At 28.9% G+C, this 17,190-nt stretch overlaps 1 protein-coding gene across 5 annotated transcripts in view; it reads right to left on the bottom strand.

Annotated features, from left to right (window-relative positions):
- LOC145263666 (thyroid peroxidase-like) overlaps positions 1–17,190 on the bottom strand; it is a 412,282-nt gene that overhangs the window by 16,253 nt on the left and 378,839 nt on the right. For all 5 annotated transcript variants that reach the window (XM_080120540.1, XM_080120538.1, XM_080120542.1 and 2 more), the window contains 2 exons: positions 10,051–10,576; positions 4,325–4,494 (listed from right to left, as the gene is read on the bottom strand). In XM_080120540.1, the coding sequence (XP_079976666.1) occupies positions 4,325–4,494; positions 10,051–10,576 (696 nt within the window). The remainder of the gene's footprint in view (positions 1–4,324; positions 4,495–10,050; positions 10,577–17,190) is intronic.

The following is a 17,190-nucleotide window of genomic DNA, read 5'->3' as shown; positions in this document are numbered from 1 at the left end:
GTTGAGACAACTATCACAATTGGTTTATTAACGAAGAACTTTGCATTAAACTAAGAAGCAGAAGGAGCTGAGATATGGTTTTGTTTAGTCTTTGAAAGTTCATCCTCGCAAGCTTTACCTTCTGAGGATTTAGTTTTATTGCTGATCGCTTAAGGAGTCTTGTGGCTGCTCAAGCTTTTTGGTAGGCCAGAGCGTGCACGCTCTGTATATATATATATATATATATATATATATTATATGTAATAAGTGTGTGTGTGTGTGTATACATTATATATATATATATATATATATATATATATATATATATATATATATATAGATAGATAGATAGATAGATAGATAGATAGATAGATAATTTAAAATAAAATCAACAAGAAATCTAAATTTATAAATTATAAAAATAAAAAGTAAAATCATCTAGGCGTTCATGGCATAACAGTTAAACACACTGAATTTTGATACATACACATGGTCCAGAGTTTGATTACTAGACACAGTCAAGCTATGCTGACGAGAGGTAGTACCTTGAAACATGCATGTCGTAGCTGACTGTTTTAAAAATAATAAAAATAAATAAAAAAAATATTATATACGTCCAAATAAATTATGGGCGACTTTCTAAGTAAATAAAAATGAGCTTCACCATTTGAAATACATAATCACTGCATATCCTTTCATCTAGATTTTTAATCCTTAATTTTTAATTTACTTTTTTCAGTTTTTTATTTATTTTCTCCATTTTATTAACTCTTTGCACTAACATTTTTTTTATAACAAGTTTTCATATAATGTAGATCCAACTTATGCAAGTACCAGCAAATTCATAGCTTCATTATAATATTTATTTTTTATTTTATTAATTTTTCCTCTTATGAAAAGAATGTATTCTTTGAAACTCCACGGATTAAGTAAATCTTAATATTTCATCTGGAGTATCCTGTCGAACAATAAATTCATGTAAATTATAATTTACAGTCTTAAATTGTATTCAGATATATATATATATATATATATATATATATATATATATATATATATATATATATATATATATATATATATATTCTCTCCCCCTCTTTCTCTCCTACTCTGTCTCTGGTTTTATGATTTAGTCCTCTCCATCTTGTTATCTTTCTTGAGGTTTTTATTAGCTTACAGTTGGCTACTACTGATCATAATTTTGACTTTGTACTTTTTGTCTCTACTTCCTATAATATTTCTTCAGTTGGCAAAGTCTGAAGAAACTATCAGATCATTCTGATCGATTCTGGTAGTGGAAAGATGTGTAACTAAGCAGACAAAAACGGTAATAAAAACATATTTATATATATATATATATATATATATATATATATATATATATGTATATATATATATATATATGTATATATATATATATATATGTATATATATATATGTATATATATATATGTATATATATATATGTATATATATATATATATGTATATATGTATATATATATATATGTATATATATATGTATATATATATATATGTATATATATATATATATGTATATATATATATGTATATATATATATGTATATATATATATGTATATATATATATATATATGTATATATATATGTATATATATATATATGCATATATATATATATATATATATATATATATATATATATATATATATACATATGATTCAAAAGTCTTCTACTTGTAAATTGTGCAAAGTCCTTAAAAGCATGTTGAACCTTGAACCATAAAAAGAGAGCAAAAAGTAGAGAAGGCATAACACATGACTCGGAAAACCTTGCAACTGTTCTTATACAGGCCTCCATATACTTGTGGAATGATATGATTGCATTCAATATATTTTTAGGGAAATCTATTTTCTTTGAAACCTTCCAGAGTGCGTGTTTCTTGATCAAGTCAAATTGAGGAACACAATGTACGCATCCCTATTTTTTCACACGAACCTTTTCTGCTACTGGAAAACAATTATTACTTATTACAGGGAAAATTTCGATTTTAAGCTTATTTTTAAATTAAAACAATTATTATTATTTTTTTAAAATTAAAACAATTACTATTTGTTTTAAATTAACACAATTATTATTATTTTTAAATTAAAAATTATTATTATTTTAAAATTAAAACAATTATAATTTTTTTAAATTAAAACAATTATTATTATTTTTAAATTAAAACAATTATTATTATTTCTAAATTAAAACAATTATTATTATTTTTAAAATTAAAACAATTATTATTATTTTTAAATTAAAACAATTATTATTAGTTTTAAATTAAAACAATTATTATTAGTTTTCAAATTAAAACAACTATTATTATTTTTAAATTAAAACAATTATTATTGTTTTTGAATTGAAACAATTATTATTATTTTTTAAATTAAAACAATTATTATTATTTTTAAATTAAAACAATTATTATTATATTTTAATTAAAACAATTATCATTATTTTTAAATTAAAACAATTATCATTATTTTTAAATTAAAACAATTATCATTATTTTTAAATTAAAACAATTATTATTAGTAGTAAATTAAAACAATTATTATTATTTTTAAATTAAAACAATTGTTATTATTTTTAAATTAAAACAATTATTATTATTTTTAAATTAAAACAATTGTTATTATTTTTTAAATTAAAACAATTGTTATTATTTTTAAATTAAAACAATTATTATTAATTTTAAATTGACACAATTATCATTATTTTTAAATTAAAACAATTGTTATTATTTTTAAATTAAAACAATTATTATTATTTTTAAATTAAAACAATTGTTATTATTTTTTAAATTAAAACAATTGTTATTATTTTTAAATTAAAACAATTATTATTATTTTTAAATTAAAACAATTGTTATTATTTTTTAAATTAAAACAATTGTTATTATTTTTAAATTAAAACAATTATTATTATTTTTAAATTGACACAATTATCATTATTTTTAAATTAAAACAATTGTTATTATTTTTAAATTAAAACAATTATTATTATTTTTTAATTAAAACAATTATTCTTAGTTTTAAATTAAAACAATTATTATTTTTATTATTAAATTAAAACAATTATTATTATTATTAAATGAAAACTATTATTACTACTTTTAAAGTAAAACAATTATTATTATTTTTAAATAAAAACAATTATTATTATTTTAAAAATAAAACAATTATTATTTTTTAAATTAAAACAATTAGTATTATTATTAAATTAAAACAATTATCATTATTTTTAAATTAAAACAATAATTATTATTTTTAAATTAAAACAATTATTATTTTTGAAATAAAACAATTATTATTATTTTATAAATTAAAACAATTATTATTATTTTAAAATTAAAACAATTATTATTTTTAAATTATAATAATTATTATTATTTTTAAATTAAAACAATTATTATTATTTTTAAATTAAAACAATTATTATTATTCTTAAATTAAAACAATTATTATTATTTTTAAATTAAAACAATTATCATTATTTTTAAATTAAAACAATTATTATTATTTTTAAATTAAAAAAATATTATTTTTTTTTTTTAATTAAAACAATTATTATTTTTTAAAAATTAAAACAATTATTATTATTTTTAAATTAAAACAATTATTATTATTATTTTAAAATTAAAACTATTATTACTCCTTTTAAATTAAAACAATTATTATTATTTTTAAATTAAAACAATTATTATATTTTTTGAATTAAAACAATTATTATTATTCTTAAATTAAAACAATTATTATTTTTAAATTAAGACAATTATTATTTTTAAATTAAAACAATTATTATTATTGTTACATTAAAAAAATAATTTTATTAGTAATTGTTTGAATTTTAAAATAATAATAATTGTTTTAATTTTAAAACAATTATTATTATTTTAAAATTCAAACAATTACTATTATTCTTAAATTAAAACAATTATCATTGTTTTTAAATTAAAGCAATTATTATTATTTTTAAATTAAAGCAATTATTATTATTTTTTAAATTAAAACAATTATTATTATTTTTAAAATAAACAATTATTATTATTTTTTAAATTAAAGCAATTATTATTATTTTAAAATTAGAACAATTATTATTATTATTAAATTAAAACAACTATTATTATTTTAAAATTAACATAATTATTATTTTTTAAATTAAAACAATTATTATTATTAAATTAAAACAATTATTATTATTTTTAAATTAAATCAATTATTTTTTTTAAATTAAAAAAATTATTATCATTTTTAAATACAATAATTGTTAATATGGTTTCGATCTAAATTGCAGTTCCAAAGGGAGGTTACTCACCCAGAGTGAATCCTTCTTTGCCAGGATTCTCATACCAAAACCTGTCCCCATCCTTCAAGTATTTGAATTGCAGTCCAATAATACATTTGAAAAGAGGACCAACAAGTCCTTCTCCAGGATGAGACACTTCTGTTAATCCACCCAGCAGAACGTCAATATCATCAGGAGAACTGAAAAAGGCATAGGGGATCATTAAGGTAAAGTGCATGGAATTTGTGTTATCGGGTGTTTATATCTATACACGTGATGCTTAATCTAGTTGTCTAAGCAATCAGATTATTTGTTTTTCCCTCCAACGAGTTAATGTTTTCATTAGCCCATGGCTGGTATTCTCACACACAAAGGTTTGGCTGATTTTTACTTCCACTTTGTTTTTCTGTTTTTTTATAGGGACGTCTTAACAATACGTTACCTTATTTTAACACGTGTGTGCTAAGAGTATATTACATTTCTGTTTTAGGTGTTGATTTAGTTTAGTTTAATTATTTTATTTTATTTATGTATTGTTATCCTAAAGTAAAGATTATTCTGTGTATTTCACTTCTACAGTTTAGCATTTTAAGCATCAGCTTAGAATCAAAATAGATGTGATGGGAGAAGGTTGCTCAGTTCTAAAGAGGGGGGGGGATACACACTGCTAGCTTATGTGTTCTCTGTCTTAAGATGGTGCACACCGACCTAAGGTATCATCAGACTCCATCCCAGTTAACAAAGTCTCTTAGCGAGTGATATAAATGAGCTCCGGGTTCCTATTCTTGTTTTTATTAGAAATCATCTGAGATACTACCTTTGTTTTGTCCACTCCTCAACCTGGCAACTATCTGGGAAGACACCCCATCCCACCTGAACCTGTATTCGTTTTTATGCCCTCAATTACCTAGAAACTGATATGATTGTTTTCGGTTGTAGAAGACACCGGAAAACAGTGAGCAACTTATTTTTAGCTAAATTGATTTAAGAGAGTTTTACTAACCCTAACCCTAACCCAGCATTTTCTTTTGCTTTGCTGTACATACTAACTGTTTTGTAGTAGAAATCCCCACCCCCAACTGATGAATTGAAATTATGCACATATTTTTTTGTAAATGAAAAATGTCTGCACTCGTGGTAGGATTGCTGATAGTGTGAATGTGGGATTGTGGTGATTGGAATTAGTTTAAAAAAAAATAGACCAAAAGTATGAGGCACAACCATCACCCAATTTGACCTTGTGTCACATTCGCTGAATAATTTTTTGAAGTATATTTTCTGTCCAAGTTCCCGAGTTTGACAAGATACACCTGAAGAAGGTCATAGGTTACATCGACCAAAACGTTGTGAAAATGACACTGAAGATGAGAATAGTAGTCCGAAGATTCGAAATAATATGAATTGATCTTCAATATTCTATAAGCAGTATTAGAGCATTATAGTAAACACTGCCTAAAAATCTGTTTTATTTTGTGAATTTTATTAAAAATTCTAACGTTATTAATAAATTTATGTACTTTTATAATATTAACCTATTCACTTGCGTCCCTGTTTTAGAAACAACAGATAGCTGTGCTGCTTTCGTTTATATCGTAGACAGTTATCGCCCCCTTCCATTCCTGAAAGCATATTCGTTGAGTATGTAGCGGACCAGGGTATAATACCCTAGCTCGCCACAAGAAATAATGAAACGAATGGAATTGAAGGAAACAAAGACTCAATTGATGGATAAGATAAACGTCGTTTATTTGCTGTTGAAAGAATGAACGTTTTAGTTATAACATGTGTTCATGTCCGCGCGTGTGTAACCAATGTTCGTTGCGGATTTGGTGTTGTAGAAGGATAGGAAATGTGTGTTCATCTTACTATCGTTTGTTCGCGCATGGGAAGAGAAATGAGTGTTGTAGTGGAAATGAGAATGCTAGTCCAGCGTGTAGACAAAGAAGAGGATATGAGAGTTGACATCAGTTAGTAGTCAGCTACGCGAAGGTGTTCTCAGAGACCAGTAGTAGATAGAGAGAGAAAGAGTGTGAATGTGTACATACGGTCTGTTAGCTCGTGCCCCATACATAGTAGTAAGTGGGCGTGAGGTACGCGTGTGCGCGCACCGAAACGGCGGCGGCTAGCACGCCGACCAGCCACCTAGGAGGCTAGTCTCGAAAAGAAAGAAGCCAGTTGTTGCTCTTTGTTTTATACTGTTTCTGGTGGTCATTTGCGCATGTGTATATTTCCTTAGAAAGCGGAAGTGACGTCGTCCATATGTGCGTTCGTGTACGCGTGTGTGAGTACATATGTGTGCGTTAGCGCGTGTTTATATATACGTGAATGTGAGTGTATGTACGCGAACGTGAATATATGTACGTGTGTGGACATGGGCATGTATATTTGTGTGCGCGTATGTATAGTACATAGCTTGAAATGTGAATGTGTGTTTTTGTGTGAGACTTGAAAAAGGCTCAAACAAGTTGATGAAATTTGCTACTACATCTGTTGAATTTAGTTTCACCGATGTATTGTGATAGCAAATAGATTGGGCCAATAATGGTGAACATTTTTGTGGCTTTCTATGAGAAACAATTATTATCTGAACTCATAAAACCTTTAATCTACTGCCTTTTTAATTTCTTTACTTGCCTCCCCACGAGAGCAGAGTTAGACACAAGGCCGGTTTTTAATGTGGGGGAAACCATCTCCCTAAAAAGGGGCACTCTGATTAGTAAAAAAACAAATCAGTCATGAAGGATTTCTCCTCTACTGAGACCAAAAAAGTGAAGCGAAAAAAGTGAAATGCAACATCAGAACAGATACTACACTTTGAGTTATATTTTTTATTCACTCTGAAAGTTTACAAACAAAACAGAAATAAACAAAAAATTAGGCACAAGGCCACTCCTGGTGTGGGGGGTGTCTATGGTCATCCTCGTCACCGTACCTTATGCTTGATTCTAGCTAAAGTTCGTGTTCACCGCAATACCTCCAGCACACCAGGGGGGGGGTCGTCTTCTTGGTCCGAAAGCCAAGATCCTTTTTTCATCGTTACTGAATAACATGCACCTTACAATAAAATATACATACGAAGGAGGATCTAACTCTACTTTAGCTTTCCTTGATCTGCTAGTAACAACAATTCCATCGAGTTATCTTACATCACGTTTAGAGGATTGTATACACGCTCGGATTCGTGTTGCTGAACAATTGATTTAACTTGAACCCTAACAAACGGTGCCCTTATGAAAAAATGTTCAGAAACAAAATTGGATGAAAAATTGAGAACGATTACTGATACTTTATCTAATAGCTTCTTAGTGCGATTAGTTCAGCTATCGAAAGGAAAATAACTGAATATTTCCAAATAAAAGTTAATACGATGATTAAATATCCAATTGATATTCATTTAATGTGGTCAGTCAGTAACTGAAAAAATCGTCAACAGTAAAAACAAAACAAACAAATTGCTTTGCTTCCAACATACGTGTTGTGTATCTACTAAACCGTTAATGACATCTTCTAGACGTTCTCCCTACCATAATAATAATGTATGCCGACTACGTGAGTCGAAGATTGACTACGTGAGTCGAAGATTGGATAATAAAGTTCAAGAACGCATAAGTAACAAAACTAGAAATGGTACCTACCGACGGACATTCTAAGTAACACACCTGCGTCTTCCATAGATGATCATCTGCTTAAAAAACTGTCTTGCACAACAAATTTCAGCATTGACTCATTTTCAATTTTCAGTCGTGCTCATTCAAATTGTCATTTGAAAACCTTGGAGATTATGAACGTTCGTTTAAAGAGACTTTCTATTTGTAAACAGAATGAATGTTTCTTATGTTTGAATGTGATTAGTCTTTAGGATATTCAAGCATTGTACACAGATTATGACGCAACTTTAATTTTAGTATAATTTCCCTCATGTTTCTTTCCTTTTTAATCATAAATAAAATCCCTCGATTCAGCTCGAGAAGAATGAGGGCGAAACCGGTCAGCTTCCCTCTTTTTACTCTTGTTTTCTTCTTTTTTAATTATGAATATGAACAGAATAAGTTTTTCATTTCTTAATTGGAGTAGTCGAATTTTGTTCTACCCCCACCATAATAATATTGTAATTTACCAATTTAAATGTTGCTGCATTGCTGACCCCGTGGGATAATTATAGCCCAATAGTATATACCTAGCAAAATCAGGAATAGAGCTTAACTACCAACGGACATTCTAAGTAATACATCCGAGTCTTCCATAACTGATCATTAGCTAAAACACGTGATCTGCCAACAAATTTCAGCATTGACTCATTTTCAATTTTCAGTCGTGCTCATTCAAATTGTCATTTGAAAACCTTGGAGATTATTAACATTCGTTTAAAGAGACTTTCTGTTTGTAAACAGAATGAATGCCTCCGATATTTGAATGTGATTGGTCTCTAGGATATACATACACATGGATATATACATGATTGTACATACATCATAACACAGCTTTTATTCTAAATCTGCCTTGTTTTTCTCTCCCCCGTTAATAGATCATAACGCTGCTTTATTTTAGTACGTATAGTTTATATCGCATCTATATCCATTTTTATTATAAATAAAATCCATCGATTCATAGTGAGGGTGAAATCGGTCAGTTGGCATCTTTTTTTCTTATTTTTCTTTTTTCTTTTTTAATCATGAATATCAAAAAAATATCTTCCATTCGTAATAACAATATATATATGTGTGTGTGTGTGTGTGTGTGTGTGTGTGTGTGTGTGTGTGTGTGTGTGTGTGTGTGTTTTCATGGACTTTTTATTTCCCTGTTTATAGCATTGTTTTTGCATTAATGGTGTAAGACGATACAAATTAGCACATCAAAAACACGAACCGGAACTGACAAATGAAACGAAATAAATAAAATAGTAAATTAAATCAGTTATTCTCAATGTTATTTTTTACTATAATAATAATTTAATAATTAAATATCTACAGACACTAGTGTTTCATCCTTTCGGGAATCATCAGTGCAGGGTGTCATGGTTAACGCCAGTCGAGAGATTCGAACCCTGGCAACAGAAGTCATGTCTAATTTCATTAGCAAGGACCCGAACTATTCGGCTACCGACAACTGCAAGAGATACAGTTGAAATTAAACATTTATTTTTGCTTTTAACGTCAGTCAGAGTGATCTACTCATTATATGACGATCTACGCATATGAGCTAAGTTGACCAACTTAATTACAACTGAAAGTGCTCAACGATAAAAACAAGTTTCTTCAAAGGGCTGACATAATTATTTACTATAATAATTAAATAACTACAGACACTAGTGTTTCATCCTTTCGGGAATCATCAGTGCATCATATATATGAATTGTGGCCAGAATTTTTCATTGAGAAAACATTAAACATTATGAAACATTATGAAACATTATGAAACATTATTAAATATTATTAAATATTATTAAACATTATTAAACATTACGAAACATTATTAAACTAATGTTTAACATTATGAAACATTATGAAACATTATTAAACATTATGAAACATTATTAAACTAATGTTTAACATTATGAAACATTAGTAAACATTATGAAACATTATTAAACATTATGAAACATTATTAAACTAATGTTTAACATTATTAAACATTATTAAACATTATTAGCTTTTGTTTAATTATCCTGTTTTACTTTATTACTTTATTGTTTATTACTTTTATACCCCCCCCCCCCCAAAAAAAAAAAAAATCCACACAAGAAATGTACTACATACCTGTAAATAAGTGAAAACTTTTTGGCAATTTCAATAGGATGGTCGACAAGACCCCCTTGCGTATTTTGGAATGTTTTTGCTGTTGACAGGTTGCAAAAACGCCGCCACACGTTGTAACCTGGTAGGCCATGCTCCCTGCCTCGTTGAATATCAAAGGAGAACAGTTCGATTTGTCCATCAAACATTTTCATACTCAAATCATCGCTGAATCGAAGGTCGTTACTAAGCTGGGCCCGCTTCATTAGGATTCCCCGCATCATTTCAGTTCCACCAGTTCGGTGTTTATAGAGGATGGACGTAGTCACCTCAGAAAGGTTCTTGTAGATGGTCATTGTGCAACCATGACGAAGCGAAGGTCGAAAGATCTGCTCTTGCATATCAACAAAATCTTCCGTTTTGCACTTTTGTGATGCGTAGGGACAACCACCGGAGAATGGCACCATATCGTCCACCATCGAGTGGGCGTAGCGATATGCAGCCGTTGCAAATCCATTCCGAATTCCGGCGTTTATTCTACTGTTATAACCTGAAACAGAAAGATTTACATAATAATAGTTTGCTTGCCTTTTGTTTGTATTCAATTTGTATCGTTTGTTATTTTCGCAACGTTTCGGCTGATGCAACCTCTCACTTTCTTCAGGTACATTTTTTTCATTTGAAATCTATACGGAATTTTGAATGGAACTCTTTATTTAATCCACGAAGGTAGATTGTTCTCATTTCGCCAGACATGAGCCCAGTTCACACAGGTTAAAGACGTTAATTGATAATCAGTTTTAAGTAAAAGTCTTATTGAAAGTTCAATCCTTACTATGTGTGAAAGTACATGAGAATTACATAGTAATTAACACTTTTATCCGATCAATCCTGACGAAACAAAACAATCTACATCCATGGATATATTTTACTAATGAGTCACTATTTATTAATAATTTGAGTCACTATTTATAAATAATTTGAGTCACTATTTATTAATAATTTGAGTCACTATTTATTAATAATTTGAGTCACTATTTATTAATAATTTGAGTCACTATTTATAAATAATTTGAGTCACTATTTATTAATAATTTGAGTCACTATTTATAAATAATTTGAGTCACTATTTATTGATAATTTGAGTCACTATTTATTAATAATTTGAGTCACTATTTATTAATAATTTGAGTCACTATTTATTAATAATTTGAGTCACTATTTATTAATAATTTGAGTCACTATTTATTAATAATTTGAGTCACTATTTATAAATAATTTGAGTCACTATTTATAAATAATTTGAGTCACTATTTATTAATAATTTGAGTCACTATTTATTAATAATTTGAGTCACTATTTATAAATAATTTGAGTCACTATTTATTAATAATTTGAGTCACTATTTATTAATAATTTGAGTCACTATTTATTAATAATTTGAGTCACTATTTATTGATAATTTGAGTCACTATTTATTAATAATTTGAGTCACTATTTATTAATAATTTGAGTCACTATTTATAAATAATTTGAGTCACTATTTATTAATAATTTGAGTCACTATTTATTAATAATTTGAGTCACTATTTATAAATAATTTGAGTCACTATTTATTAATAATTTGAGTCACTATTTATTAATAATTTGAGTCACTATTTATAAATAATTTGAGTCACTATTTATTGATAATTTGAGTCACTATTTATTAATAATTTGAGTCACTATTTATTAATAATTTGAGTCACTATTTATTAATAATTTGAGTCACTATTTATAAATAATTTGAGTCACTATTTATTAATAATTTGAGTCACTATTTATTAATAATTTGAGTCACTATTTATTAATAATTTGAGTCACTATTTATAAATAATTTGAGTCACTATTTATAAATAATTTGAGTCACTATTTATTAATAATTTGAGTCACTATTTATTAATAATTTGAGTCACTATTTATAAATAATTTGAGTCACTATTTATTAATAATTTGAGTCACTATTTATTAATAATTTGAGTCACTATTTATAAATAATTTGAGTCACTATTTATAAATAATTTGAGTCACTATTTATTAATAATTTGAGTCACTATTTATTAATAATTTGAGTCACTATTTATAAATAATTTGAGTCACTATTTATTAATAATTTGAGTCACTATTTATTAATAATTTGAGTCACTATTTATAAATAATTTGAGTCACTATTTATTGATAATTTGAGTCACTATTTATTAATAATTTGAGTCACTATTTATAAATAATTTGAGTCACTATTTATTAATAATTTGAGTCACTATTTATAAATAATTTGAGTCACTATTTATTAATAATTTGAGTCACTATTTATTAATAATTTGAGTCACTATTTATTAATAATTTGAGTCACTATTTATAAATAATTTGAGTCACTATTTATAAATAATTTGAGTCACTATTTATTAATAATTTGAGTCACTATTTATTAATAATTTGAGTCACTATTTATTAATAATTTGAGTCACTATTTATTAATAATTTGAGTCACTATTTATTAATAATTTGAGTCACTATTTATTAATAATTTGGGTCACTATTTATAAATAATTTGAGTCACTATTTATTAATAATTTGAGTCACTATTTATTAATAATTTGAGTCACTATTTATTAAGGCAAAAAAAAACATGAGATGGGGGTGGGAATGGAGATTGCCAAAAGTAAAACAAAAATCCACTTTCCACGATTTACCCTTCATGACGATATATATCTATAATATAAAGCTGAATGTGTGTGTGTGTGTGTGTGTGTGTGTGTGTGTGTGTGTGTGTGTGTGTCTGGTCACGAATAGGCTCCTATATGGTTGACTATTTTAAAAAACTGATTGCGTATAATGATAGAAGATGTATCGAATCACAGGAATGGGTATGTTTGATCTGGCAGAACGGTGGTTCATTAAAATTGTGGGGTCTGCGTTCGCGCCTGGTCCACAAAGTATGGAAATAAAAAATTTGAAAACTAAAAAAAAACGTTTACAAGTGTTTTTGATATAGATGTACATAAGAATACTTTGATAAGTATGTTTTAACTTAAATAGGAATGGTATAATAAAATTGTGGGGTTTGCGTTTGCGCCTGGCCTCCATAGAATAGGAATAGGCACAAACTTTAATAAAGACTTTTCATATCTATCTGCGTAAGTATATTTTGATAATTATGTTTCAGTTTGAAGAAATATGGTATAATAAAATTATGGGGTGTTCGTTTGCACCTGACCTCCATAGAATGGAAATATGTCACAAAGTTTAACAATATTTTTTTAATATAGATCCACAGAATATTGTGATAAATGTTTCAGTGTGAACAGGTATGGTACATAATAAATTATGGGGTTTATCTATTTTATTTTTACTTTCATCATATTTTGATTTGGTTTTGATACCCCCAAATTCAACCCAAATTTACAACTCTTCCTTTTCATAAGGAAGAGTTGTAAAGAGATAGCTTCGAATTTGGAGGTATCAAAACCAAAGCAAAATATGATAGAAAAGGAAATGTATAGTTCGACTGCCAAATCAGTCTCTCTGTCAGTTCTTAAGAACTCTTTTAACAATTATACTTTTACGTAGTTGAAACACGTCAACACTTCTTACCCTTTTTTGTGTTATTCAATGCAGAATTAGGATGCATAAATCATTAGCAGTTTTCAACTGAGTTTATCTGACTTCTCATCACTAGAAATAAATCGATGGAGGATCAGTTACCAAATTTATTTCTTTTACTTTGCTTTTTTTCCACGGCATATCAACCTTTTCTTGGGTTATTTAACATCGAATTAATATTCATCCGGAAATAACGTATAAATACTATTTTATCGAATAAAATAGTAATTCCAACTGTTGTCATGGGAAATTGAAAACAGACTGTTTTGCTTGTTTCTTGAATTTATAATTTTATCTGATTTCGATTCCATTTAGGATTTGTTTGGTAAGTTTAATAATCTCGATGGTTAATATTACTTTCTTCTTGTATTTCAAACGTCGCAACACCGCTCTGGTTCTTTCAGTTCATCGCAACACCACTCTGGTGCTCTCAAAGCCTAATACCGCTCTGGTGCTTTTTAGTTCCAACACCGCTCTGGTGTAATTCAAAGGTCACAAAACCACTCTGGTTCTTTTAGTTCGTCGCAACACCACTCTGGTGCTTTTTAGTCCCAACACCGCTCTGGTACTTTTAGTATCCAGCCAGTCTCTGGTGTTTTTTTTTTCTTCTTCCCCAGCTTCTGTTGGTTTCACTCTTTTTAAAATGGCGCGCACAATGTTTTAGCCAATCGAATTCCGTGTGACACAGCAAGAAGTAGTAGCACCAGATACACTGAGAGCGGGGGAGAAAAGAAGGGGAGAAAGAGAGAAGAAAATACACCAATTAGAGGGGAAGGGGATGGAGAGAGTAGAAAGACACTAATAGCGGGAAAAAAGGAAGGGGAGGTAAATAGAGAAAAAGGAAAATAAAATTTCTACAGGAGAGGAAGAATAACAAGAATACCATTCTTTGAAACTCCGTGGAACAAGGATATATCAATATTGTTTTTGGAGTATTCTGTCGGACAATAAATATAAATTTTAATTTCTTTTCTTTCCCTTATATATATATATATATATATATATATATATATATATATATATATATATATATATATATATATATATATGTATATATATATATAAGAGAAAGGAAATTAAAACTGTAAGTTAAACTTCACAATCAAAATTTATTGTTCGACTGAATACTCAAAAAACAATTTAAAAGTCCTTATTCCACGGAGTTTCAAAGAATGCTATTCTTCTCATCCAAGGACATAAAGAATTCAGCAAATTATATTTGTAGCAATGCTAGAATTTGCTAGTTAAGGCATTAAGTGAAACTAGAAAAATTAATAACTTTGCACAAAAAGTAAAAACCAGACCCCATATTTTTGTCCCTGCTGACAAAACAAAAAATTAATACAAACTTGAATATCCTGAATAGAAAAAGCTCCTATATAAAGAGCTTAACAAAGCTTACAAAGTTGTACCTCCTACAATATTAGATAAGATCAATGCTGCTGCAAAAAACTTCTACAAATATGAACATTCATAACTATATGTAAATATTAACTCCAGGCACACGAGATTCACACTCAAGGACCACAAACCTAACTTCTAAGATAACCCTACTATTTTTTTTTTTTTTTTTTTTTTTTTTTACACAGTGATCACTACTTATCAAGGCCCGGAAGCCACTCAGGGATAAGGGTTATTGCAAGTACATCACGTTAGTGAGGAGATTTTATGAAGTGTTTAATTAGGGGGGCGGTTCATTAGGAATTTGTTAACATTAGACTTGAAGACATCCAAGTTGTAGTCCGGAGGGAAGCAGGCAGACGGAACAGAGTTCCACAGGCGTGCAGTTCTAAGAAAGAAGCTTTGCTCATGAAATCCGCGTTTTGATTTAGGCACAGATATAGAGTGGGGGAAATTTTTCACAGTGGATTCAGCTAGACGGGTGATTTTCGTGAAAGTTTGGCGAGGGGGGACCAGGGATTGGAGTTCAGACGAGCACCTGCCATGAAAATAACGATAAAACAAGGATAGGCTCGCAACGTCTCTTCTGTGGGAGAGGGGTTGCAGGGTAGAGAAAAGGGCATCCCCCACTAAACCACGAAGTCTATTTTGTACTCTGTCAAGGCATGATAGGCTGTTTTTGGCAGCTCCTGCCCAGATATGGCAACAGTATTCCATCCTTGGCCGTACTTGGCTTTTATATAGATAGAGAATTGCATCAGTAGTGAGATATCTTCTGGAGCGGTAGAAGGATCCCACCATCTTTCCTGCGACCTTGGCAACAGACTTGATGTACGTGTTCCATTTCAGATCAGGAGTAAAGGTCAAACCCAGAAGCTTGTCAAAACACGGGGCCTCACCCAGACGAGAGCCATCCATCACAATTGATGCCAGCTGGGGATCAGAGCGTTGATGATGTAAGGATAGGAGTTTGGTTTTAGATGCATTAAAGGTAACTAGCCACATCTTCCCCCACTGAACCACGCGCTCGAGATCAGAGGAGAGAGAATCCGAGAGACGTTGCGAGTCTATCTTTGTTTTATCGTTATTTCCATGGCAGGTGCTCGTCTGAGCTCCAATCTCTGGTTCCCCCCTCGCCAATCTTTTACGAAAAACACCCGACTAGCTGAAACCACTGTCAAAAATTTTCCCTACTATTTATCTGTGCCTAAATCAAAATGTAGATTTCATGAACAAAGCGTCTTTCTTAGAACTGCATGCCTGTGGAACTCTGTTCCGTCTGCCTGTTTCCCACCTGACTACAACCTGGATGTCTTGAAGTCTAACGTAAACAAATTCCTGATGAACCGCCCCCTTAAGTAGACACTTTATTAAATCTCAACACTAATGTTCTGTGCATGTAATAACCCTTGTGCCTGATTGGCTTCCGGGTCTTGATAAGTGGTGACCACCTTGTAAAAAAAAAAAAGAAAAAAAAAAGCAAACTTCTTAAATATCTCACTTAACCTTAACTCTGAAACATACAGCCCACCATAAGCCAAACCTCACACTATTATATGTACATAAGTTTTCAAATCACTTAAATGCAATAATTAAATCCATAATAACTTTAATCTCTACCAGAATCAAAACTCCATGTTTATAATAACGCCCTTAGAAATTTGGGTTGTGCAAAAAAGATAAGATATAACCATAAAACAAGAAACTCGCCGATTACCCTCATTAATTACGCATAACATGTTCAGAACTAAAAGAAATCATAAAATTTTAAGTAATAGCAATAATGATGTCAACCATACCAACCACAAGAACACTAACATAGATCTTCTACTAGAAAAAGGATGAGGAGAAAGAATAATCTTTGGTTTAACCCCCTCCTTTAAGCTCCAATGTAAAAACTAATATCCCCAAGGAATTCTTCAATATTGTTGAAAATTCTTTTATGTACCCGCATAGGTATAGCACCTTGTTTAACAAAAATTCTATCAAGATATCATACGCTACAATGCTTAATTTAGTCCAGACAATCATAGCTTAAATTAAAGATGCCCAAGCAATTCCTTTTCTCTTGGCCAAGAAAACCAAATGTAATTGCCCCAAAAGAAAGAATGCCCCCTCAAT

This window comes from Euprymna scolopes, chromosome 39 (genome assembly GCF_053919585.1).
Source record: "Euprymna scolopes isolate OS-2025 chromosome 39, ASM5391958v1, whole genome shotgun sequence".
NCBI classification, from domain to species: domain Eukaryota; kingdom Metazoa; phylum Mollusca; class Cephalopoda; order Sepiida; family Sepiolidae; genus Euprymna; species Euprymna scolopes.
Note: the sequence above shows the minus strand (reverse complement) of the source record. Positions and strands in the feature narration are given on the sequence as shown.